We start from the raw sequence: 25,611 nt of genomic DNA, 5'->3' as shown, positions 1-25,611 counted from the left end.
TTCAGAAAGCCTTTGACAAGTTCCCTCACCAAAGGCTCTTACACAAAGTAAGCTACCACCGGATAAGAGGGAAGTATTTTTCACACAATGCACGGTCAACCTGTAGAACACCTTGCCAGAGGATTTTATGAAGGCCAAGACCATAACAAGGGTTAAAAAAAGAACTAGATAAATTCATGGAGGAAAGATCCATCAATGGCTATTAGCCAGGATGGGCAGGGATGATGTCCCTATCCTCTGTTTGCCAGAAGATGGAAATGGTCAACAGAAGATGGATCACTTGATGTTGACCTGTTCTGCTATCTGGCACTGGCCACTGTCACAAGACAGGAGACGGAGCTAGAGGGACCCTTGGTCTGACGCAGTAGGGCCGTTCTTATGTTCTTAGGGCAGGAAAAGGGAGGGAAGGGAAGCCTGTGCACCCTGCAAGCTAGCCTGGCCCCACGCTCGCACGGAGCAGCACCGCACAAACCTGCTCGGCAGAGAAAGGCCGCTGTGCCTTTCCAGGGGCAGAGCCGGAGGCGCGGCAGGGAGGAGGGGCGGGGCAGAGCAGAGAGACCGAGGAGGCGGGAAGGCGGCAGGGGCTGGCCACAGAGAAGGAGCAGGCAGGGCGAGAGGCTGCTGCGGCTGGGCTCGGCATGGTGCTGCTGGTGGTGATGGGAGTGAGCGGCTCGGGGAAGTAGGTGCTTTCCCCTCCCTGGGAACGTGCGCGGACCGCCCCAGGCACCGGAACCCGCCGCGGGGGAAGCTCCTCGCCTGGACGGCTCCTTCCGGGTCTCTCCTTGCGGCCGGGCGGTGGGCGGCCTCGGCTCCCCCGCGTGTCTGTCCCCGGCCACGCGGAGGGCGCGCTGCCCCGCGCTTGTCCTGAGGAAAGCGGGTGGCGGCAGCTGCCCCAGTGCGGAGTCTCAGCCTGCACCCTCCCTGGGCCTTCAGGCTGCAGCTCCACGGCTCCCAGCATTGCCCTGGCTGAGAGGAAATTAGCTGTGAAGTAACCAGGACAGGAGAGCGGTTCCTTTGCCCCTCAGCACCCCGCGTCTTTTAAAGGGGGGAAGGGGCATTTCCTCCTGGCTGTAAAGGGGAAAAGTCTTCTGAAACCTGCGCTGTCGCAGGGGCTTTGGGACAACAACGGAAGACTTAACCCAAAGGCTGCTCTGTGGCCCATAGCACTTGCCTGCGCTGTGGTCCATCTCCTGCAAGGGCACTTTTCAGTAGTTGGTGGGTTTTCATTCTTCGGGGGGGGGGGGACACACAAAACCACGCCTGCACTAAGGAGACTTTGGTGTTTTACACCCACACAAGCATGGAGGGTGAGTCAGGCACCTCATTACAGTCAGAAGGTACATTTCCTTGAGCCCAAGGAGCCTACAAACCAGACTAGCTTTGTGTAATTTTCACACTGTTCCTGTGCTAGGCTGTGGTACACCTTGCACACACCATTAGTGGATTTTGTTTACTTTAGTAAAGAGTTGTCACTGACGGAAGGATGGCTTTATTTTTATTTCTGTACTTCGAACAATATTCAGTTTCTTCTGTTTCATCGCTATATAAACAATTTTAAAATGAATTATAAATGGACACAAGTGAGGAGTTAAGGCTAAAAGTTTCCCTTTTGTTTCCTGATGTTTCAGCACACATCAGCAACTGTTCTGGTAGCTACCCATTATGCACTGTGGGGCTTATTAGGGATAACTTCGGCCTTAACAATTTCATTTAATTGCTCTTGTTGGGTTAGAATAGACCTTTGACTGTTTAACACGACTTGTGTCTACTTTGCTTTGTAGATGACACCAGTGACACTGTGGTTAGGGTGACCAGATGTCCCAATTTTATAAGGACAGTCCCAATATTTGTGGCTTTGTCTTATATAGGTGCCAATTACCCCCCACTCCGTCCCGATTTTTCACCCTTCCTATCTGGTCACCCTAACTGTAGTAGAGGGGATCTCAGATCAAGGGGCAAAGGGGGAAATCAGGTTTAGAGGGTTGAGCAGGGCCTGCCTGACCACTGTCCTCACTGCAGGAGTTCCTGAATTAGTATTTTCCTAATGCTGAATTAGTATTATCCTATGCAGTGTACCTCAAAGCATAGAGACACCCCTGTGTAGCTGTGGTTTCCCCCACTAAAGGGTTTGGAGGATGACAACAGATATGAAGCATTGGCAGCAAAGCTTCTGATTTAGTGATTGGGAAGCTTTTCCCTGGATTTGTAACTAAGTAAAAAGGACCAAATAATGTGGAACTCACGGCTGTGCCTGCTCCCATCCACCTTCTTTTATTTTTTCAAATGGCCCTGAGAAGAATTTTCAAGGGTGGACTTCCTCACACAAGATTTCACACTACTCTGACCCTTGTTAGCTTGAAAAGAGCTTGGAGAGGACTTCTTTCAGAACTGAGCAGGATTTGTCTTGACTGGGATAAAAGGTGTGTTAGAACATGTTAGCTCAGGAGTTCTCAAACTATGGGTTGGGACCCCTCAGGGGGTCGTGAGATTATTACACGGGGGGTCGCGAGCTGTCAGCCTCCACCCCAAACCCTTCTTTGCCTCCAGCATTGATAATGGTGTTAAACTATTAAAAAAGGGTTTTTAATTTACAAGGGGGGTCACACTCAGGGGCTTGCTATGTGAAAGGGGTCACCAGTACAAAAGTTTGAGAACCACTGTTTTAGCTAGCATCTTAGGAACTTCTGAAGAATTGGAAGAGAGACAAGAGTGTAACTTGCATGATAAATTCTCATTAGTTCTATGTAGAGGTTAAAAAGAGCAGAAAGGAATCAAAAGGAGAAAACTAAGGTATATGATTAAAAGTGGTACAAAGAACGTGAATATCACAAACCAGTATATGACAGATTTACGAACATCAAACAAAGCAGAAAAAGGGCAAGGAAGAAACAGGAGAAAAAACATTTTTAGCTGAGAATAATTAATGCTTGGAATGGACTAGTAAAGGCAGCAACGGAAACAGCTATCATTAACACACCCCAAAAAAAGTTACTTTAAAAAAAATCAGTGCTATATTAGTGGTCTCCAAACTTTTTACCTCGAAACCCCCTTAACTCTGTCTGCACCCCTGCCCAAGCTGGGGCTGGGAGCAGGGCTGTGGCTCCGGGGAGGGGGGGGGGGCACACAGACAGGGTTAAGGGGGCCGAGGCTGGGGCCACAGCTGGGGATGGGCGTGGCAGCCAGGGCATGGGGAGCGGAGCCTCAGGACAGGGTTCTGGGCCCATCAGCCGGGGCACGGGGCCAGCAGTTGGGCCCTGGACTGGCAGCCGGGGTCCCAGACTGGCAGCTGGGGCTGGGGCCAGGGATGTGCTGGCCGCTGCTTCCCACCACTGCTTCCCACAGCTCCCATTTGTCGGGAATGGCAAACCGCAGCCACTGGGAGCTGCGGGCGGCCGTGCCGGTGGATGGTCAATGTCTCGCAGCCCGTCAGTGGATACCCTGATGGGCTATGGGTTGCCCACCACTGGATTAGACCATCTGGTATTCCCAGGCCTCTGTCCAACATCTCTTAGAATTATAAAAAGATAGAGATTAAAGAGATTGGGTTATCTCACTCTGGAAGTTATCATGAAAATTTATCAGCCCAGGGACCCTTCCATCTTTTACCATGAAGTAAGAAAATGACTAATATTTCATCCACACATCAAAATTACTTTCCCAAGCCAAGGGCAAGTAATGAGTTTATCTGGTCCACCCTCCTTTGAAGAGCACAATTATTTCCTCTAGTGCTTTATCCAGTTTAGTTAGTTCCACACAAATAAAGTTATCAATGAGGTTATCCTTTAGGAGGTTATTCCATAGTCTGATTTCTTCCTCCAGGATGAAAGTGTTTCCGGTTCCCAGGATAAATTTCTTCATGCTCAGTTTCATCTTAGTACTCCTAATTATATACTCTTGAATTATTTCCCTTATATTTAATGTGGATGCATATGTTTCACAATATGGTTGGCATTGAATTCATCAATAATCCAACTCTGCATAGATACAATCACCCAATCATTTAGAATGAGTCTGTCAGCGTATGACCACAGTCAAAAAATAATCATGTCTTTACATGCTGCAGCTTCTGTTGATCTAAAAGTTAAAAGCGTCTTGTGATGGGTAAAACACTGCTGGAAGTCACTGCCAAGCTGATGTAACCAAAGATGACAACTGGCTGCTTTTCAAATAAAACAAGCGTGGCTGCAACTTTCAAAATTTTACCAGGAACCCTGCTTTTTCTAAAATCTTAATTTAGAATAACTTTTAAAAACTTCCAATAGTGAGTCAAATTCTTTTTAATAACTTGAATGATAATAGCTGTGTTGTGTTAAACTTAATGTGTCAGATATTATTCTTCTTTCCAATAGTACCCAAAATGTGCTAGGTTTGCAAACAAAAAGGCTAAACTCCTGCCCTAAAGAGTATGTCACGTTATTATATATTATATCATGCCACAGAATACTTAACTGAATGCTATTATGTACTATATCTTTGCTAAAATTCAGGTATAACTAAGGCCAGTCTAATTTATTCACTAAAGATTACTTACAGGTGATGTTGCTGGTAGATGCCATGTTTGCATATCCTCAGCCTTTTAAATATTACCAGACCAGAACATTATCAAGTAATCCTAACTGAATTTCTGGTTTGCTCACTTACTGTTCAATAATTCCCACTCTCTTCTCCCCTTTCCTTTCTCTCCCTGACACAGTGACCAAAGTTTTATTGGGATTTTTTTAGTTCAAAGGTTTTTTTTACAGGTACAGCTAACCATACATATTGGGGAAGAGGAGGAAAAAAGTATGTAGGCAGCTTTTGCCTCTTCAGTTTACAGTCCCGATAGGATCTCTGGGTTGATTTTATATGTTTAAGGATTTATCCTCATAGGAGATTATACTTATTCTTTCTATATGTTGATGTGGTAATTGAGTGTTTGTGAACATCCAGCCTGTGCTGATGTTATTATCTCTGACCACTTATGATTTGGAAACATCAGGATTATTGGGGCAGAAGGGGACTTATACTTTACTCTGAAGCATATGATTCTGGCTAAAGCTAGAGACCGGATGAGGAACTAGATGGACGATTTGTTTGAGGTACTATGGCAATTACTACATTCCTATGACCAGTTCCATCCCAAGGAGGAAAGACAACACCTCACTTCATTTTAAGGGGAAGTTAAAATTATGAAGTAATGTTTATACAGTGCTCTTCTTGTGTTCTCTTACAGATCCACTGTTGGGTCACATCTGGCAGCTAAGGTATGGTATTTTCTAACTATACTGGTTTTATTGTAATTTTACATAGGATTTTTTCCACTTCTAGCAAGTCATTGTTAGTTAAATTATAAATCTTATGTCATATGTAAATATTACCAATTTGTGAATAGTTGAATCTGTCCTGACTGAGTCAGGCATGGATAAATATCATATATAGTGCAGTGTGAATTTGACTTATAAACAAACATGGTATATTGACTTGCTATTTTCTTCCTCTTGATTATACCTTGTATTTCTGGAAAGTGTCATTATGTAGCTGGTGAGATTCATATTGTGGTGCAGAAGTCCTACATGTATCCCACAACTGTACTTGCCAAAGTGTTCTTGATAAACAAGTGAGTTACTGTGAGCTAGTTTGTTTATGCTAAATTATACATAGTTATAATTTTTTCTTAGCTGGGATGGAAATTCTATGATGCTGATGACTATCATCCTACAGAGAACACAAAGAAAATGGCACAAGGAATACCACTAAATGACCAGGTAGTTATACTGTATATAATCCTAAAGGCAGAGAAGTCAACGTATGTTTACCTTTCTAACCATTGACATATCATTTTATAGTGAGTTATGCTTTATATAGATTAGCATTACTGCTTCCCTTGACTCTGAACCCAGGCTGAGTTTGCAGGGCTGGTGATAAGGTAGGGGAATTATTTTTTTACTTGTAAACTATTAGTTATATAAAACTATTTTAGAATCCCCAAAATATTCCTAGTGCCTCACAAAACCAGAAGACACACTATAATTTTCCCTCTGTTGATACTCTCACCTTCTTGTCAACTGTTGGGAATGGGCCACATCCACCCTAATTGAATTGGCCTCATTAGCACTGACCCCCCCCCCCCCCCCCCGCACACACACACACATTTGGTAAGGCAATTCCCATCTTTTCATGTGCTGTATATTTATACCTGCCTACTTCTTTTCACTTCATGCATCTGATGATGTGGGTCATAGCCCACGAAAGCTTATGCCCATATAAATTTGTTAGTTTCTAAGGTGCCACAAGGACTTCTTGTTGTTTTTGCTGATACAGACTAACATGGCTATCCCTCTGAAACCTGTAAGATGGTGGTCTGACCCCAGTCCCCAAAAGACCTCTGTCACAGCCAGATTCTCTTTCTAGGCACAGTTTTATTTCCCAAACATAGGTTAAAAAAAACCATAACAAAAACAGTTCTTCAGCCCTTCCTAGGCTATAACTCCCAGGGGTTTTTCCCCCTTTGCCTCTGTCAGTTTCTGCTGCTTCAGGGCCTACTGCAGAATTCTTTCTTGCCCTTTATGCAGGGCACCTCCACCCACGGCTTTCTCCCTGGAGGCCCTCTTCCCACAAGTTTCTACTGCCTCACCTTGGAGATGGGGTGGGGTAACAAATTCCTCCCTCCTCCTGCTGCTTATCCCTTTCATTACTGAAAGCCTGACTCTTTATAGTCCCAGATGCTGTCCCACCCTCCTAACTGGCCAAACTGGAAGCACTTGTTTTGGCACTGGGACCTGCTACATTTAAAGGGGCCAGACACCTATGGCAGAGACACTCTGTGATCATAAGAGTGTACATAACTGGTATTTGACATGATAAATGAGGGTCTTAAACAGACAAAAAAAGGAGCAAGGGAAGAGGAAGAACAAGGGCGACAATAGGATCAATTACTCAGTAAGGGACACACATGCCTTGATGCCTGTTACTGGTTCAGAATGGGATTATGAAATGGACTCAGCATTGGCCAAATTTTTCTCCCATCAAGGCATTTAGTTCAGTCCCACCCTTACATTATCTTTCCCCTCTCAGATGAGATGGCAAGAGCATCTTGCAGGAGGGATTTGAACGGGGCAGAAGACATGGCTTGGATAATAATTTGGGGGAAGGCAGCATGAAAGGAGGCCTGGAAACATGTGAGAGGAGACAAGAAGGTTATCAAGGCTGGCATCATTCATCATTAGCAAAGCAAAGGGTTGGTGGTTGCTCCGCAGGGGCAACTACTCAAAGGGGATTTAAGATGGATATAGCCACAGTTTTGTTGAACTCCTTAGATTCCATAGCAAAGCTGCGTCCATCAACACAGCCACATCTTTTGCACCTGGCGTGTAAGGTGTACCAGGTGGAAGGTTGGCAGTGATTAATGCAGAATTAAGATTACATAGCTGATTTTGCTGTGTAATGACATTTGTATTTTCTAGGAAAGTTAGTGTTCCTAAAAGTTTTCCCCCATCTCTGCCCTACGTGATAAACATTTACAACCTTAGCTCCAGTTTAAAAAGCTTGTTGGTGGTAGTTTATTTGTTTTTTGGGAGGTTTTCCCCTGTGGAATTTTATCGCATTTGTCCCAGAGAAAGATAAACTCTCATCCATGCAAACAAGACACACACCCAAATGGGAGGCATCTGAGGGAAAAACAGGATCAGCAGAAATTCACTCTACCTGCCTACACACGCATACAAACAGTTAGTTACCTACTCCTAAGCATACACAGACTCTTAAGCCCCATTCTGCAAGTTGAGCCACTTGAATGGACCCCAGCACCTGTGAAGAGCTTTACAGAGTTCATTGGAAGTCTGCCCACATGAATCAGCTTGTAGGATTAGGGCCTTAGGTCTGGATCCACAAAAGTAGTTAGGTGCCTAAACCCCAGATTTAGGTGACTAAGTCCCAGTTTTGGTTCCACTTCAATCCACAAAACTCCTGCCAAACCTTGCAGGTGCCTAAGCTGACTTGGTGCCTACATTTTTAAGGTAAAAAATGCCAAGTTTCTGCCTCTGAGCATGTGCACTCTCGGCTTGACTCTAGGCATCCAGACACCTATCTCCTGCCTAAGTCCCAAAGATTCACAGATCGGGGGGAGATAGCTGTTTGTCCACCTAAGTTGCTTGTGGGGTCTCCCTTTTTGTATGGAGTGAGGCAGGCCCCAAATGTATTCCCTCAAAAAATGCCTTGGGTGCCTAAGCCACATTGCTTCAGGCAGCAGGTTCCCATTCACAGATCGTTTAGCAGAGCTAAGTGTCTCCCTGCAGCCTTGTCTTAGGCATCAGTCTCAGAAGGTGTAGGGCTTAGCATAAACCCCTCTGATTGGCATCTCCCCTGGACTAGTTTACGTAGTTCCTCACCTAGTATGCTGTAAAGCAGTGCTACTCAAAGTGGTGGTCCACGGACCAAGCCATCGGCTGCCGGTCTGCGCACACATTGGAAAAAAAAATTGCCAGTCGCCCACATCAGATAGTTTGAGAAGCACCGCTGTAAAGCACTTATATCTCCCCTTCCATTGTATAGGGAGTCTAGATGCCTAATTCAGGCTTTGTGGATTGCAATATTGTTGGACCGACTTCCGTTGGTGACAGAGAGACAAGCTTTCAAGCTGCTTCTTCTGTGGGAAAAAGAGCTCCATGTGGCTCAAAAGCTTGTCTCTCTCAACAACAGAAGTTGGTCCAATAAAAAATATTACCTCACCCACATTGTCTCTCTTGTGAGTTGGAAGTCCATTACCCACCACCTGCTAAAACAATTGCTCTATAAACTCTTGTTCTATACATTCCTCCTTAAAACTATGGTTCCTTGCTCTGACCTATCTGTACACCACAAATAGATCATCAAGCTTAATTTGATAACAATGCTTAACTAGCTTAATTTGACTGAGGTTTCAACATATGAGACTATTGGCACCCAATACTTACCATACTTTGAACACACCAATCCCTTACCATATTTTAAAACTCAAATCTGCTAAGTACAGTAATACACAGAAATCCTTAGTGTATTACTGTGATCATATAATGAAGTTGCTAACAGTTTCATCACAAGTATTACATCATAATAATTCACTTTGTATTTTTGAAGTGTACCAATATCTGAATGTTTTTCTTTTCAAATTTACTTTGTATTACTTAGGGGTCTAGGGATAAGCAGATAAAAATATTAATCTTTTCATGATGATAGAATCTTGGAAATAAGCTACTTTGACACTTGAACAATTGAACTAATTCTTAACAGTCCATTATTGTCACTACAAACTCTCTCCTTTTGAGAAACAGCCTGAACAAGTGAACTGAACTGCTTTCTGGCATGTACATTTATATACATCACATACTCTTATAATAATGACTTTACCTCACTCCACACAAGAGGTGTTTTTAATCAGTGTTCTGGTGTGTCTTATTGCACTGTGGAACAAAGACAAGCCAAAACACAAAACATTTCAGCTGCAGGAAAAATCAGATTGAAACAGAGAAAGATCTTTGATATGATTAGGGCCCTACCATTTTGGTCAATTTCACGGTCATAGGATTTTAAAAATTGTAAATTTCATGATTTCAGCTATTTAAATCTGAAATTTCATGGTGTTGTAACTGTGGGGGTCCTGACTCAAAAGGGGTATTGGTGGTGGTGGGGGTTTGCAAGATTATTGTAGGGGTGTCACAGTATTGTCACCCTTCCTTCTGCCTTCAGAGCTGGGCCCTTGGCCAGCAGCTGCTGCTCTTCAGCTGCCCAGCTCTGAAGGCAGTAGAGAAGGAAGGATGGCAAAACCGCCGACACCCGTCTCCCCCTTACAGCCCCTTTTTGGGTTGGGACCCCCAGTTTGAGAAACTCTGGTCTCCCACGTTAAATCTGTATAGTATAGGGTAAAAGTATACAAAAGACCAGATTTCACAGTCCGTGATGCGTTTTTCATGGCTGCAAATTTGGTAGGGCCTTAGGTATGATAGTTAGTGCCTATGAAACAGAAAAGATGGGAGTTTAGGAAATTACAACTCAGCTCTTTAAGAAGGAGATTCATAACCTCTTCTGACACTGCTGCAGGCAGACTTCTTCATGTTTATTTGCATAGAACAGCCAGAAATTGTTACGATTATTTTTGCACAAGGCAGAATTGTGATACTCTTGAAAGGAAGCATGGGGGCTGAAAAATGTTTCTAGACCCTTTTTTAAAAACTCGAGTTAATGTTATAAAATTCACAGGGGTTTGTATCTAGAGTTTTTCAGATAAAAGGCCTATACAGGGGCCTATAAATTCACTAGACAGATCAAACTACAACATACTGCACTGACATCTAATGCCATGCAGGTGGCGTGTAGCTTTCCTGCACTATACCAGTGATGTGAAATTGTAGAGAAGCCTGCTTGAAGGCACACAGTAAGGAAAGTGTTTTGCAATGGATGAACTAGCTCCTTCATTGTTCCCATGCTCCCATTTATTAAACTTACTTGTCCAACATGAGTTGGATGGACATCCATTTAATACTGAGCAGTTGTGGTAGAAGCAGCAGGAATCTTAAAGTTTAAATTGGATTATATTAAGAAAGCTGATCAGTCATTTTTATTATATTTGCCAAGCTCATTTGAGCCAAGTGTAGTCAGAGGGCATTCCTTCAGTGAGCAAAGCTGTTGCATAAATGTGGTTATGAGTGAGTTTGTTTGTGATTGCCATAGATGTAAATATGATGTAATTAACTTATCTGTGATAACTGAATTTAGATCTGTTTTTGACTCTATGGGATAGTTCCTGAGAGCCTTATGAGTACATGTATCTGATCCAAAGCATTACACACATGTACTAAGCTGTTAGGAGAAATGGGGGGGAATCACAGTTCCAGCTATTTTAGAAGTGAAAACAGCTATGTGAGAATAGATTTGCTGTTTAAATTGTCAAATAAAACAAGAGCTAATTTGGTTCTTCAAAAGGTTCACAATATGCCATATCAAACCTAAAACATACATTACTACTACATACAACTTCCATTGATTCTCCTTTTCCATTCTGTATATAAAAATTCAAAGCACTTAAAGTTTTCAGTGTAGATAAAAAATCTCCCCTCTCCATCCTCCATGAAGTGGTAGCAGTTCTGGATTAGAAAATAAAAGGGGAGAAGTTGAAAATCTGTTTGCTTGGTGCAATGTTACATTATTTATAAACTACATACTGAAGGAAATAGGGGTCTTCTAGAAGAAAGCTTATGTGATCATATCATTAGAGATGGGATCATAATGCATAGACACAAGGGTAAGAATTAAGATTGCACAAGCAACCTATCTGGTGTTTCTTAACTTTCAGTTGCTGGACTTTGCAACCTAAACAAATAGGGTTTTTTGTTTATATGTAAAATATAGTATATATACATACTGACAGGCATAAAATCATGGATCTATAGCAGAATAGTATAGACTGAAATTTTTAATCTATTCAGTTTTCAGTTAATGGAAACAAATGTTAATAATTCATATTCGTTTGCTGTGTTGGTGTTTTATTCTGTTCTACTCCAGTATTTTATTTTTGCAAGTAATGGGTTTACACAATTTAGATATGCTTTTGTTTTTGTAAATTTAAATGAAAAGTTTTATAGGTTAGCCTTGAATGTAGAAACAGATACTGGATCAGTTTGCTAATGTGACTGCAGGGGAAAAAAACGTTGGTCTATTTGCCTCCCCACACCAAAGAAGGATTGAAAAAGATTCACCCAGTTTTGTATTGCAAGTTAACTGCTATGTAGATTTCAGAGTAACAGCCGTGTTAGTCTGTATTCGCAAAAAGAAAAAGAGTACTTGTGGCACCTTAGAGACTAACCGATTTATCTGAGCATAAGCTTTCATGAGCTACAGCGCACTTTGAGCTGTAGCTCACGAAAGCTTATGCTCAAATAAATCGGTTAGTCTCTAAGGTGCCACAAGTACTCCTTTTCTTTTTGCTATGTAGATGTTAGACAATTTAAATACATACTTTCAGCTAACTTGTTTTGTTTCTAGGACAGGATTCCATGGCTTTGCAAATTACATGACATATTAATGAGGTAAGAGAACCTCTGACTTGCAGAGTGATTGCATCTGTAATGATTATTGGCTAAAGACTAAAGCAAGAGGTTTTTTTCAGTTGCATTAGTGGGGATAAGTATGTAGTATTGTAAAAATATTCTGCAGTCAGTAAAACCATTCTGTATTCATTAGTCTCTGAAATACTTTAATACTTACAATAACAGTAAGGAAACACCTAAATACTACTACTTGATGGAACTGTTTGGGGATGAGAGTTCTTTCTTCGTTGTCTATACAAAGATTCCATTTCCGTAATAAGTTTGACACCAGTTGGCTCTAGAGGGCACACTGTATAAACTTAAGGCATTTTAGAAATTTTGCCCAAGTGACTGAAGCATAAGTTCCATTGACTTTCAATGAGATTTAGGCTCTTAAGTACCTAAGTCACTTCTGAACATATGATTAAGCTCCTAAGTTACTTACGTGTTTTAGAAAATTTTATCCTTAGTCTCTTACCCCAGATGACTCACTTGCCATTGAACTTTGCAGGATGTACCCTTCCTAAATAGTGATCCTAGCTCAAATATTTAGATGTTAAAAAAAAATGGGACAAATAATGCACAAGTGATTTCATGAGGCTTGGGGGAGAGAAGAGTCAAACCTGGAACTTTAAATTTCTACATTTTAAATTTGCATGCATTTATTCACAATGGCAATCACCCTCCTCTTCCCCCACAGACAATTACATACATTACAGTAACAAGTTGATGATCCTCATCAGTAAAGATGGGTCTGAACCAAAATCTGGATTTAGGTTTTACAGCAATTACCCTTCTCTGCTTCTCAGTTGCATACTCAATATATTCTCCATCCTGATGATTCATTTAAGTATCTCGATGAGATAGAGACAGGAAAAAGGAGCTTTCACATTCCACACACGTGCTGCTTCTCAGAGGGGCAGGAGGCTGCTGAGCTCCCTGGATTAAGTGAGGGATATAGTTTCTTTTAAGAAGGGTCAGGGAAGACATGGAATTCAGAAATAATGGGATAACCTTGAAAGGGCTAGCCCTGCCTTAACCAAGAGTCAATGACTCTTACTGTACCCTGCAAGTAACAGGGTCCAAACTGGCTTTTTGCCTTTGGAATTTAAATCACAGAATTGCCTGTGTATAATAAAGGGCAGTAACATTCGTTTACTACTACGTATAATGTGTTCACAAATTTGACTGCAGAATATGAGTTTATTTTTTTCTTTTGCACATCTCAGTCATCAAACCTGTATGTTCATTTATGGTATCTAATGCCAAAACTAACTAGAAGGCAGGATTTGAGATTTCCAGTGTAACAAGCGCCAATGTTGTCTGATTACCTGAAGCTTTAAAGGACCCTTGCCAGAGTAAAATGAAAGAATTATGCAAGTTTATTTATGTTAATTTCACTAAATCCAACCCTCCAGAGTAACTATTAAAAGACCCAGGATATATATAGAGTTCCCATTATTGTTCACAGTAGTAGAATGGCTAATCCAAACAATTTAGTTCAAAATCTTCAAAAACTGAAAATGGAACTAGTTAAGAAAAGTACGTATTGTTCAGGATAGAACTGTACTCTAGACAGACCCTTATAGTCAGCTGGTAGGTGGGGCAGGAGAGTGCCTCATGCTGTTCAACAATCATACTTCTCAGCAATTAAGGAGCAGGGCTGATGGCTCTCTCTTTGGAATATAATTACGCTTCTACATTTGGGAAGATGGTGGCCATTATGAAGTCTCCAGATGATGGAGATGTTAAAGGGACACTGGGTGAAATCACATTTTTAAAAAGCAAGCGTCCTTACCTGTGTTAGAGATTTGACTTCAGAGTCTTGTTAAAATGAGGACAAAATCCTTACACCTCTTCTTTGTGAGGCCGTGTTTGGTTGCCCACCTTACCATCTATTGAGAACAATCAGTCAGTGTTTAATACACCAAATATGGGCATGATATTATTAAGTTATTGCTATTGAAATTTTCTTCTCTTGATAGAGAAGAGTCAGCTGGACAAAGTGTGATTCTGGCCTGTTCGGCTCTGAAGAAAATGTATAGACACATATTAGTAAGTGGACGGGATGTTGTGTATTCTAAGGGTGATCAGCTAGAGGAACAAGGAGATTCTGCCACAGGGAAGGTCCTTTTTATCCATTTGGATGGATCTATGGAACTCATCGCCAGACGCCTGGAGAAGAGGAGAGGACACTTTATGGCACCCGAACTACTACAGTCTCAGTTTGATACGCTAGAGCCTCCGTCAGCACCAGAAAACTTTATCACTGTGAGTCTGGAAAAGTCTGTTTCTGAAATAGTGTCTGAAATTGAGAAATCTCTTCACTTAAAGAAATGCTTTTCCAGAGCAGTCTCTGAATTAGATGCACGTTAATACTTTTAACCATGTCATATTTGTGGAACAGCATTTTGCTTGCTTTCTCAAGTTAACCAGCACGGTTTGCAGTATTAGCTTCATTGGCTTGACATACTTTAAAGGGACTGGAACACTACTATTACTGATGTTTTCATTAAGACCTGTTCAAATCTGGAGATACAGTTTTCAGAAGTGACTGGTCTTTGCCTAACTCTTTGTTCATTTAAATCACAGGCGAAACTCCCATTGGCTTTGATAGAAACAGGAGCAGCTCAACACCGAGTGCTTCTGACAAACCCACCCTAGGGATTTAGACAGAACATGAAAATCTCAACAAATTTAGCTTTCACTTTTTTCCTGCCAAAACACAGAAATTGGCCACAGTCATCACTACTGATATTTAAGTGTTGAATAGACACTTGAAAGGTGAACATCCTTTTAAGAGGAGGCAGAGTTCTCTAATAGTGCAGAGGGGCAGGAGCTGGGACAGCAGAGTTCAGGTCCTGACTCCACCATTAGCTCCATGCCTGATCTGGAACAAGTCACAACCTCTCTGTCTGTGTCCTCATCTGTGAAAATAATTGCCGACCTCACAGGGGTATTGTGCGACTTCATTGATTCTGACTTAAACACCATGAACTACTGTGGGAAAGAGAGGGCTATGTAACTGCAAAGTATTATTCTACCTAAATCTTTAACAATAAACTAAGTAGCACTGTATTGACTGTGATTTAGTCTTTCATATGCCAAATATACACACAATGAAACAGGAAAGAGAATGACTCAGCCAGTGAGGTAAGATTTATATACCACTGGGTTCATCAGTTCAGAACTGATGGATGTTCCCTCCCTTCAGCTTGACTGGCAGGCAGCTGTTCAACATGACTTTTTCTGGCACCCTCCACCTGCTACCGTAATAGCCTCACTCTAGCCTCTAATGCTCAAGCTGTATCACAAAGCCTGACTTTCGCTGTAATAAAAATTCAGAGCTGGTGTGAGGAAGAGCCATGGCGAAACTCCCCTAATAAGGGAGAATCCCACTTCAAGTAGGTGGCTTGCACATTGCTCCCCACAGACAGTCTTTGGATTTCATAGATACACACAAGCAATTAATCATATTATTTTCAGTGTCCCTCTGCAACTGAGCCAGTGAATTAAGGTTCTTTGTTAGTCATTTAAAAATGTACACACCAGAGGCCGCGCTCCCTATTAGAGTACTTAGATTCAGATGTAACTGTTCTTAAAAACTTGTTTACTTTCTCTTCAATTTGTAATGCTTTGTAGGTATTAAAGTCCTTATTAAAGTTAAGACTATACAACTACGGCCTTGAGTAGTCTTAGTGGAGACAATGGACTCCTCCTGTGTAAAGATATACTCATACATACGTGTCTGCAGGATAAGGGCCTAGGACAGCTACATACAATCATTACTCTCAATCCAGTATATTCATGGCCAGTCTATTAAACAAAACTATTAAACAACAACAAAAACCCTCATTAGAACAATAAGATAAAAAAAATTATATATACTTGGAAAGTTTTGCATAAGAAGTCACTTACATAATGCACAGAATTTAAAGAATATGCAAGTGTGTTTAATTTATATATATGTTTAAAATACACTTTAACCATAGCTCAGTGAATACTGGTCTGGACTTTCCATACTACCTGAAACCAGCCTTCCACGTTGGTATCTACCTCTTTGTTTTAACCTTGTAAGTCACCACAGGATACATTTTCTATGAGAGATGCTCTTCAAGAGAAGTAATATTGTGAAGAACCTTTCTGATATATTGCTGTGTATATATTACCCCCATTAGTACTCTCATCCCAACTTAGGACCTTGATTAACGCGACTAGCTCGCTCCTTTTCAGGCAAGGATGGTGGTGTTCAAAGACATCTTTGGGGAAATTAATCCAATCATTAGCTGGGTTACCAGTTAAAAATGTGTTTATAGCTTTTTCTAATAGAAGTTAGATTTGCTCTTGTGGTACACCAAAGAAATACCAACATTGCCTCCTTGGAACAATGCTATGAATGAGCTTTGGGGACAGCAGTGAGAGAGAACTCCTCTTTACCAGACAAATCAAAAACTGATAACTATCTGGTGGGTATTTTCCCTATAAGTGACACAGCCAAAAATCAGACTGCAACAGACTGATCCATTTCTTTCTGTACTACTGTCTTGTATAAAATGCCCTTAAACATATTTAATCCAACATCTGTATTCAAACTGTTTGCTTCAGTGTGAAAGAGTCCTGGACTAATAGCCAATTCATTTCAGATTACTTTTTGCACATCCTTCTTGTTTGTTATAAGAGAAACAAATTAGAAGTGGGCCCCAATTATAAGATTATGGTTCAGTGCATCACATTGAAATGGCCAAATGCAACATTCCCAACACATATTCAGGTATTGTTGAGACCTAGAGTCTGGTTCATGCCAGCATTAAATTCAGGTAAATGGCACCCTCTTGTGGTGATTCCACTAGGTCAGATCTACATTTAATAAAGTCACAGTTCTCCCAATACATGTACCCAGTGCAGTTCTACAGGCAAAAGGCTTACTCTACCTACTACTGCACAGTGTTGAAGTTGTGCTTGGGTTTTATCAAGTGTGGGCCAAAAAAACAAAACAAAAAAACCCACCCCAATCACACAATTCAGGACATGTATCTGACATACTACTTGGAAACCAGTTACATCACATCACATAGTATATGATCAAAAGTGAAAATTAACCCTCAGCCCTTCCCACCCAAAAACTATATTGGCTAAGATTTTTAAATGAATACCTAAAGTTAGATTCCTAAGCATCTACATAGGCACCTAGATATAAGTGGCCTGATTTCCAGAAGTGCTGAGCACCCACAGATTCCACTGAAGTCTTGGATTCTCAGAACCTTTGAAAATCAGTCCTCTTTTGTTTAACCCTATATTTAGGCACCCGCATTTGAAAGTCTGAACAGCTGTCATTATTCCAACAAAATGTTCTTTTTAATTACAGTCCAGCTCAACCCCTGAGGTCTGAGGCCTTTTTTCTGCAGCTATATTAGGAGAGCAGCAGCCATTAGCCAAGAAGCAGAAATTCACATCCTCATATTCCATCTAAATTACATCAAAACAATGTAATATTGGGCTGTTATGAAGGGGTGCCTCCTAATAGTATCCACCATCACAAAATAAGCTGGGAATCTCTTAAAATGGTTAAAGAAAACTTTGTTTGATGGCATGCTGTCTGGCAACTGATCAACAGTTAGGGTGTGAAATCTCTGCTTCTTTATTGTTTTGCCTTTATGGTCCCTACCTCTCTGTTGTTTATCTGAATGGTCTCTGTCTGGTTCTTTGATTGTTTCTGTCTGTTGCATAACTAATTTTGTAAGATTTAAATCAACCAGGGTGGTGGGGTATGTTTGGGTAAAGAATTGTTTTTACAATATATTAGAAAATCGTTTAGTAAGCTAAGCAGGACTCAAGTTTCAGTATATAAACTGGGAGCCAAAAGGAAGTTACTTGGAACCAACTCCAGGACACAGCCCCAAGATCAGAGCTGCCAGACCTCAACACCCTGCCAATCACACCATGCAGAAGCTGGAGTCCCCAGATGACCTGATCCTGACTGGCAATCAGGAAAAGTTCATCTGCCTTATTAAGAGTGGTGAGCATTATATGCTTAGCGTGTGCATTCTGTTTTGGTGACTGTTAATAAATAGAGGTTAAGGATATTACCGCGTCAGGCTCTTTCACTAATAAAAGACCCAGCAAACCTGCAGAAGATTAGGCCCTGAGCCCTAGGAACTGGGTACGGGTAGGTGCCTTTCCCCCAGAGCCCTAGGAACTGGAAAAGGGTGGGGATGCCTCAATCAACCAGGTTACGCCTTGAGCCCTAGGAACTAGGTAAAGGTGAGTGCCCTAGACTGCATGGGTAACACACACACCCCCGTTTAAAATTAGCCTTCTTTGATTGTTTATAGTTTAGTTCCTATTTATGGAAACTAGATTCTAACAGGTTTCTCACTTGCCTGAGGGGAGTAAGGCTAACCCCTCCCACACTGATTTATCTGTCACATTACTTCAGATTAAAGCAAACAAGACTTCTGTTTCCAGTTCAAACAGCTATCAAGAGGAAAAACGTCAAACCCAGCTATGTAAGTAATTCTGCAATAACCATTGTAACTGACAAGTGCAGATTCTGCTACTGTAGCTCTCTCTGTACTTTGGTCTGTTTTGTCCTATTTGTTCCAAGCTGAAGGTCATGTATATTCCCAGCTACATACTTAAAGAACAACAAAATACCTCAGTGGCTTAATTATACCAACCTCCACAATGGCCAGCAATTCCCAGTACATCTAGTTTGTACCCCAGACCTCAAACAATTTACATTACCTTGTAGGGTTGCTGCGTCCACCAGCCTCGCTCTTCAGAGAGGTGAGGTTCACAATAAAGGACCAGTCTTGGTCAGATCTTTAAAAACATGCTTAGGTCGTTTGGAGCATCAGCAGCAGGAATGGGAGCCAGCAGCATCTGTCTGTCATAACAAGAGGAGCAGGGAGGAGTCTGTCCCATTGCCACAGACAAGGTGAGCAACAGGTCTGGAGAGCAGACAGCAGGCTACCCTCCCACCAGTATAGCAATGAGCAGCAACAAGCAGGAATTGTGAGACACGCAGCAAGCTGTCACACTCTAAAGGAAGAATGGGAGGGACCTCAGTGCCAAGGCATCTTCCTTTGAGTGCTTTCCCTCTAAATCCTCCTACCCACCAGCTTTCCATTTATTTCAGGAGATCGGGTCCACTCTTTTTCCTCTACAAGATTCCTGGGAAAGACACAGTCTCCCCCCATCATCTTCAGGCTGTTATCATCTGAAGCCAGAGAAGCTAGTTTTCAGGTGCTACTGCCCCTGCTAATAACGGAGGCAGTTACCTGAGCAGGAAAGGGGGTTTATATCTGCAGAAGCAAAAAGGGGTGCAGTTAGTTCATGGGTTCCCTGCTAGGTTACCTCTTTTGAACCACACAAAAACCGGTCCCCTTACTCACCATCAACTATCCTTGTCTGGAAAATTTGATGGGTGACTACAGCTAGCCTTAACTCTCTATGGAATAGCAGCACATAATGGACTTTTTCATTAGCGACTCATCCATATCTGTGTTTATAAATAATACAAACAGAAAACATTTCTTTCAAAACATGATTTCCCCAAGACCGACCCAGCCTTAAGGACTAAGCATGATGTTGATGTTCTAAGTGTTTCTGAAACTTTTTACTATCATGCCCCCTTATACAAGCAAAGGAGCTCAGATCCCAGTTGCACCCTGCTACTGACTAGATCACAGCGGCTATAAGGAGTCCCCGCAGCGCTCCACCATATGTGAGATCCCACCAAGATTAGAGGAATGCATGAGGGAACCTGACAAGAAATTTTTCATTTTAAAAGAAGGTAAGAATCTCAGGCCCATCAGTGCAGCCTGGATGTATAATTTGAGAAAACCCATGCTAAGTAATATATACATTACACAAAAGCACCCTTGCCTCTATTAAAGGAATGGCTATCAGATTAAAAGATTTTTATTTGAAACCAAGTTACCAATATAAGACACCACCTTACACTGTTAGAACTGAAAGATCAGTAAGAATTTACTTTCATCTATTAACATTTAGTTACTCTTTATACTCCCCTCAGTTTAGAAGTCAGACCTTATAGCCCTACTCCTGGAACACTTGCATTACTTACACAACTAGTTCTATTGAGTGTATAGGACTACACATGTATTTGCTTGTTGGATTAGGGCCTGAATTAGCCAGGATATTTAAATATAGGTCCATCTCTGTGATTTGTCTGCACAAATTCAATCCTTGATTTGTTTTCACTCAGAGTTGTTGATTTTGTTTTTAAAATGAACCCACATTATGTAGGATTGGAAGGATTTGGTTTTTATCCAAAAATGCTGGTAAACATTGATTTAATTCTATAAACACGTGCAAACCAAAGGAAAAATATTTCCATTGAAATTTACAGAAAAATGCTGCTTGAGAATTTAAGCATTTAATTGAAGGATGTTTACTTTGTATATTTTATCACATTGATTCCAAAGCTTTAAACTTTTCATATCTCAATGACTACTCATTAAATTGTCTTGAAACACCCACCCCATTATGTGTCTCAACTGTTAAAATTTAAATCAAAATTAAAAAGTTAAAAATAAAACTTTGCTATTATCCATCAAAATTATTAAAAAATTCTACCAAGCCTAGTTATAGTGTAGATTTCCTGTCACAACTTAGATTAGGCTCATTTAATAACATTGTCAGGGAGCATTGACGTAAGGTCATTTTGTATGGGTGAAAACGGCAGTATATATTGAAAATTCTAAATCACAACAAAAAAGTTTTTGTTCTTTTTTAAAGTCAGGAGAATATTTGCATTCAAACAGACTTCCCTGTGAAGTATTTACAGCACCTGACAGTCTGCCTTTAAGCTTTATTAAGAAGTTTTGGACATTCAGCCTGGCCCCACTTAATGGAGAGAAACTGGAGTTACTGATTCTTATGTCTGCTCTTCCATTAACTTTCTGTGACTGAACGTCTATACCTCAGTTTCCCCATCTGTAACAGAAAGGCATACACCTCAATAGACTGGGCCAGGATTAGTTTGGACAGTGGTAGAAGTACTGAGTTACATGAGAGACAGTATCTCCTTTGTAAACATTTTATTAAGCAAAATATGGATCTGACATCCCTGGGAATTAAGGAGGCTAAATACTTTTGTGGATCTGGGCTTAACAACTTGGTCTGCACAACAGGTAGCAGTTGAAAGTGCAAGCTTTCATGATAAAGCAGCCTTGACTTGCAGGGAGCGTCTCCAAGGGGCAAGGAATCAGGCCAGTCTCCATGATGTTCCGTGCTCGGCTTCTCCAAAAAAGCCAAGTGTGGGGGTAGTTTTATTGTGTGGGCACCTGTTCACCAGAAACTGGACTGAGCTCGCCAGATCACTTTACATACGAAGTCAGCAGCCAGCCGATAATAACTTGAAGACACTACTGGCCTGGATTGAATTTGAACTAGCAACTTTGAAGCAATAGGTTCAGCTTACTAATGGCATGGGACAGGTTAAGTCCCCCATGACTGAGGCTTTTGCCATTATTCACTGTGCCTACTCTAGCACCTTTGAAGTTGACATGTTTTCTTGCAAAACCAGGTTCCTTCCAACACATGTACAAAATGGTCAAGTGTTGCAGCACTGTTCATGAGCAAGAGACTGCTAGGACTGTACCTTGAAAGCTAGGCCAAGTTTGATATTTGAGCCGTCACATAAATATATAGGTTTTAAGTTATCTCCAAGGAGAGCTCATACAATTTGAACATAACGCTTTAGACTTCTTTCAGTGAATTTGAAATAGAGTTCACTTTCCTCTCACCTACTCTTTAATAATTTTAACTGTCAATAGACTAGAGATATTTTAACAGCTCTCGACTCTCCATTCAAGTCCTCTGAACGTACCTACTTTTTTTTTTTTTTTTTAAGACCACTGAAATCAAGGAATGAAAGTCCAGAATCACTAGTCACGTGAAAATCTTGGCTAAGAGTAACTGACAAAGTGGAGTGGTTATATAGGCAATTTGCTATATCTTCACTAACTCCCTCTGAATTGCACCTGAAGAGATGCCTTTTCCACAGATTGAGTAAAAGATTCAAGTTGAAGATTCCCAAAGATTCAGATTAAGGTATGGGAAGAAAACCCCGTAGTTGTCTATCTTCTAAAATGGAACAGTCCCAGTCTTTTTACTCTCTCCTCATATGGAAGCTGTTGCATACCCCTCATTTTTGTTGCTTCTTTCTATACCTTTTCCAATTCTAATGTATCCTTGAGATAGGACAACCAGAACTGCATGCAGTATTCAAGGTGTAGGTGTAACATGCCTTTATAATAATTGTTTTATTATCCACCCTTTCCTAATGGTTCCTAACACTGTTAGGTTTTTTATTCCCACTGACATTGAGCAGATGTTGTGAGCAAAGAGGTTTTCTTGAGCTTTTCCCAGCACTGTGCATAAGCTGTAATTCAGCAATTTACTTATTAGTGCCAAAATTCAGCTAAAATGTTTACCATCCAGGAAAGGTGCAAATGAGAACAGCACATTCTCTTGAGATTTGCTCTAACAGACGTTAGAAGATTTCAGTTTTATAACCAACGTAAGTGATTTAAATACAGAGAACCTGATCTCATTTTGTTGTTTATATTTCAAAATTCTTTTCGTTCATCTAACTTATGTATGGAAGGATAAGTTTAACCTGTTTCCCATCACCTTTTAAAGTAAATCATTTATACTCAACAGCAAAGGAAGTGATTGTTTACATGATTTGATAAAATACAATGCTGAGATTAAAGTATAAATAGTACAAGTGAATAATCTTCAACATTTAAACTTGACGTAACAGGCCCCAGAAGGGATGAATCATCCAAACCAAACCCAGTTTGCTAAACAGGAGAAAGACAGTCTAGTATGCTTTATCTCATCAAGTGTTACATTTTACCTACTTTCAAAGGGTGGTCCTCATACTTTTGATTTCCCTTACTTTCCCTCTCTCCTTTATAATCCAAACATTGTTTATTAACCCCGGTCAAAGGATAAACATTTGTATGGTGTTCCAAAAGTCTCCCTTAATGGCCAAACATCAAGAGGTTTCATTTTTCTGAAAGTTAAAGAATCAGCAATTGTGCAAAAACACTTGAGACAAATTGCTCAAAGAATTTTTAATTCATTTATTACCTGTGCACAAGAGAAATAACTACCAATAAAAACTCAAAAGATATACAGTATTTTTACATGGTGGTTAAAAGTAATTAGAATATCACATGACACTGTCAGTGAAAGTAATTCTTCCAATTACAAATCATAATGCATGTTAGAATCTCAATGAGAGAAGCCAAAAAGCTTTAGAAGCAGTTTCAGAGCATACAGTAGAGCTCCTTCAATCTGCAAAAAGATTAAGATAATTTACAGTCAATCCTTGTGAATACTGAGACAATGTTACAATGCAGCTTTCTGTACAGTTAGATGTAGACTTAGAGATAATTAGATCAATAATTCTAGCATATTTTAAATGAACTTGCCTAAACTCTTTTGCTGAGAGATGTTCACCAAAGATGCTCAAAGTTTCTCCACTAGAAATGTGTCAATTTTATTTGTTCTGGATTTTTTTAGTTACATAGATTCATTCTATTGCAGTGTTTAAGTTCCTAGATGTGAGCTGTTTCCAACATTTATATTGTGTGTATATTTTATACAAATAAAAGCAAAAATGATAGATAAATCAAGTGGTATAAATCTTACAGCATTTTGCTAGCAAAAAATACATGCTGAAGTCACAAAAAGCAGTATTGGTACCCACAAATTATAGCTTCATTTAATTTGTTTCCTTTTTAATAATTTGTATTCTACATAAATTACTACCCAAAGCTAATGTTTAAGTAGTAAATAAATTGGACAATTGTAGGTCTGACAAAACCTGTTGATTCAATTGTGAAAGATATCTGTTTCAACAAAATCACAACAAATGCTGAACAAAGAGAAGTGTTTGATGCATGCAACAACTGTGAATGAAAAAGCATTGATTCCCACTGTTCAAAGAAAACTACTGCACTCCACCTTAAAATGCATCGGACTGGGTGTAGTTATAACAAGACAATCTCAAGAGTCAGAATGAAATAAAGCAAGTATTTTAAAGATTTAAGAGCTGTTATCAAAAATAAATTACATTTTTCAAGTTAAAGAAATGTTGCTATGATGGTTGGGAGCCCAGTAGCCTTTCAATAGCTGCATTGATATCTCCTCCTGTTGCTATTAGAGCTTGTAAATTTGCTTCACGGTTCAAAAAGCCCATTGCACTGAGCTGCTCCAGTTGTTGCTGAAATCTGACTTCTGGATTTTGTAACTGCTAAAAAGAGGACAATTTATTTCAAGCTGTAGACACAGGCTTAATACAAATACTGTGTACAAACTGTACTAGATTAAATACATTTGATTCTATTCCATACTTTGTCTTGGCGTATTTCTGCAACTAAAGTTTCCTTTAGTCTCCAAAACCAGACAGCAAAATTGAAATGCTTGAACAACTGCAACTGAATAGCATCTTTCTCCAAGGATAGTCTGCTGACTGGTTTAAGAACACCTGTACCTGTACTGATTGTTTTTGAAGTGACTACAGGAAGTGCTGCATGTTTGATGTGATGTAAGGGAGCAAAGCAAGATAATCTGATTGAGAATCATTTCCTCAAAATAGTTCCTTCAAAATGTCATTAACAGATTGTTCTTGTAAATGAAATGAAGAGTTAAATCCAATGATGCTATGCTTTGGAGATTTTTAATAAACTCATTGTTGGTTACTGAACTGATGAGGCAAAGTAAAGTTATTCTCGTTATTGGCATATTACCTTTTATAATTTCTAAAGGCTTTAAAAATGTCAAGAAGTATTTGAAGTTGCAAAAGTTTTATAAAAGTTTAGAACTTCCAAATGGGAAACTGAACAGCTGTGCTTTTATGGTCTGATCCCGCTCCCACACAATTAGTGGCAGAAATACTGGCTTCGATAGTACAGAATTGAGCCCTTACAAACTTCTGATGGTTAGAAGCATTCTTTGAAACCGTTTTAGTTGTAAGTGACAATATGTTTAACATAGGTATTTTAAACCAAGAAAGCCAAAGAAACTACACTTCTTGCTGTTTCCAGAAGTTGCCATTCCAAGAGTTCTTTAACTCCAGTTTTGACAGATAAGCAACAAAGGGGAAACTGTTTTTCAAATACTAGATTTTAAAGAGTGAACAGTTACAGGAGTTAGTGAACAACCTATAAAAATACAAAAAGCTTTTTTTGTTCATCATCAAGCCTTCCATTCTAGCTTGATTCCAGCTATTAAGCCCATGTTCAAGTATTACAGCACAGATGGTATGGCTGTTCTGAATTCCCTACATTACCTAAGCAGTAAGGGAATATTAAATGGACACCAAAAAATTCTCTTAGCCAACATTTTTACCTACTATTTGTTACTTGGAACTCTCAGTTTAACAGATTAAACAAAAACATTTTGCTCTGATTTCTAGTTTGTGTGCCTTTCACAGAATGTTATCTATAGTGAGTGTCCTTTGTCTGTATAGCAATTAGGCTGACAAATAGTTTTAAGATAAAATGTTACTGTACAAACAAGAGTTAGCAGA

General features: G+C 40.3%; 2 protein-coding genes across 9 annotated transcripts in view; one reads left to right on the top strand and one right to left on the bottom strand.

Moving 5' to 3' along the window:
• The first annotated feature begins 569 nt into the window (after positions 1-569).
• IDNK (IDNK gluconokinase) overlaps positions 570-25,611 on the top strand; it is a 28,885-nt gene continuing 3,843 nt past the window's right edge. The window contains exons 1-8 of one of the 6 annotated variants that reach the window (XR_013346197.1): positions 570-679; positions 5,213-5,243; positions 5,658-5,744; positions 11,995-12,038; positions 14,024-18,054; positions 18,475-18,975; positions 19,682-19,833; positions 21,919-23,141. Coding sequence is in view for 1 of the 6 variants with exons in the window: in XM_077817536.1 (XP_077673662.1) it covers positions 639-679; positions 5,213-5,243; positions 5,658-5,744; positions 11,995-12,038; positions 14,024-14,414 (594 nt within the window). In the remaining 5 variants the exon portion in view is untranslated. Of the gene's footprint in view, positions 680-5,212; positions 5,244-5,657; positions 5,745-11,994; positions 12,039-14,023; positions 19,466-19,681; positions 19,834-21,918; positions 23,142-25,611 lie in introns of those variants that run through there. The other 5 variants (XR_013346196.1, XR_013346195.1, XR_013346194.1 and 2 more) reach the window with 5 other exon arrangements.
• The window catches only part of UBQLN1 (ubiquilin 1), a 34,888-nt gene continuing 32,420 nt past the window's right edge, over positions 23,144-25,611 (bottom strand). Inside the window, exons 11-12 of one of the 3 annotated variants that reach the window (XM_077817534.1) lie at positions 24,154-24,333; positions 23,144-23,372 (exon numbers count right to left, since the gene is read on the bottom strand). In XM_077817534.1, the coding sequence (XP_077673660.1) occupies positions 24,178-24,333 (156 nt within the window). In that variant the 3' untranslated portion in view covers positions 23,144-23,372; positions 24,154-24,177. Of the gene's footprint in view, positions 24,334-25,611 lie in introns of all 3 variants that reach the window. The other 2 variants (XM_077817535.1, XM_077817533.1) reach the window with 2 other exon arrangements.

Source organism: Eretmochelys imbricata, chromosome 5 (genome assembly GCF_965152235.1).
Source record: "Eretmochelys imbricata isolate rEreImb1 chromosome 5, rEreImb1.hap1, whole genome shotgun sequence".
In the NCBI taxonomy this organism is placed as follows: Eukaryota; Metazoa; Chordata; order Testudines; family Cheloniidae; genus Eretmochelys; species Eretmochelys imbricata.
Note: the sequence above shows the minus strand (reverse complement) of the source record. Positions and strands in the feature narration are given on the sequence as shown.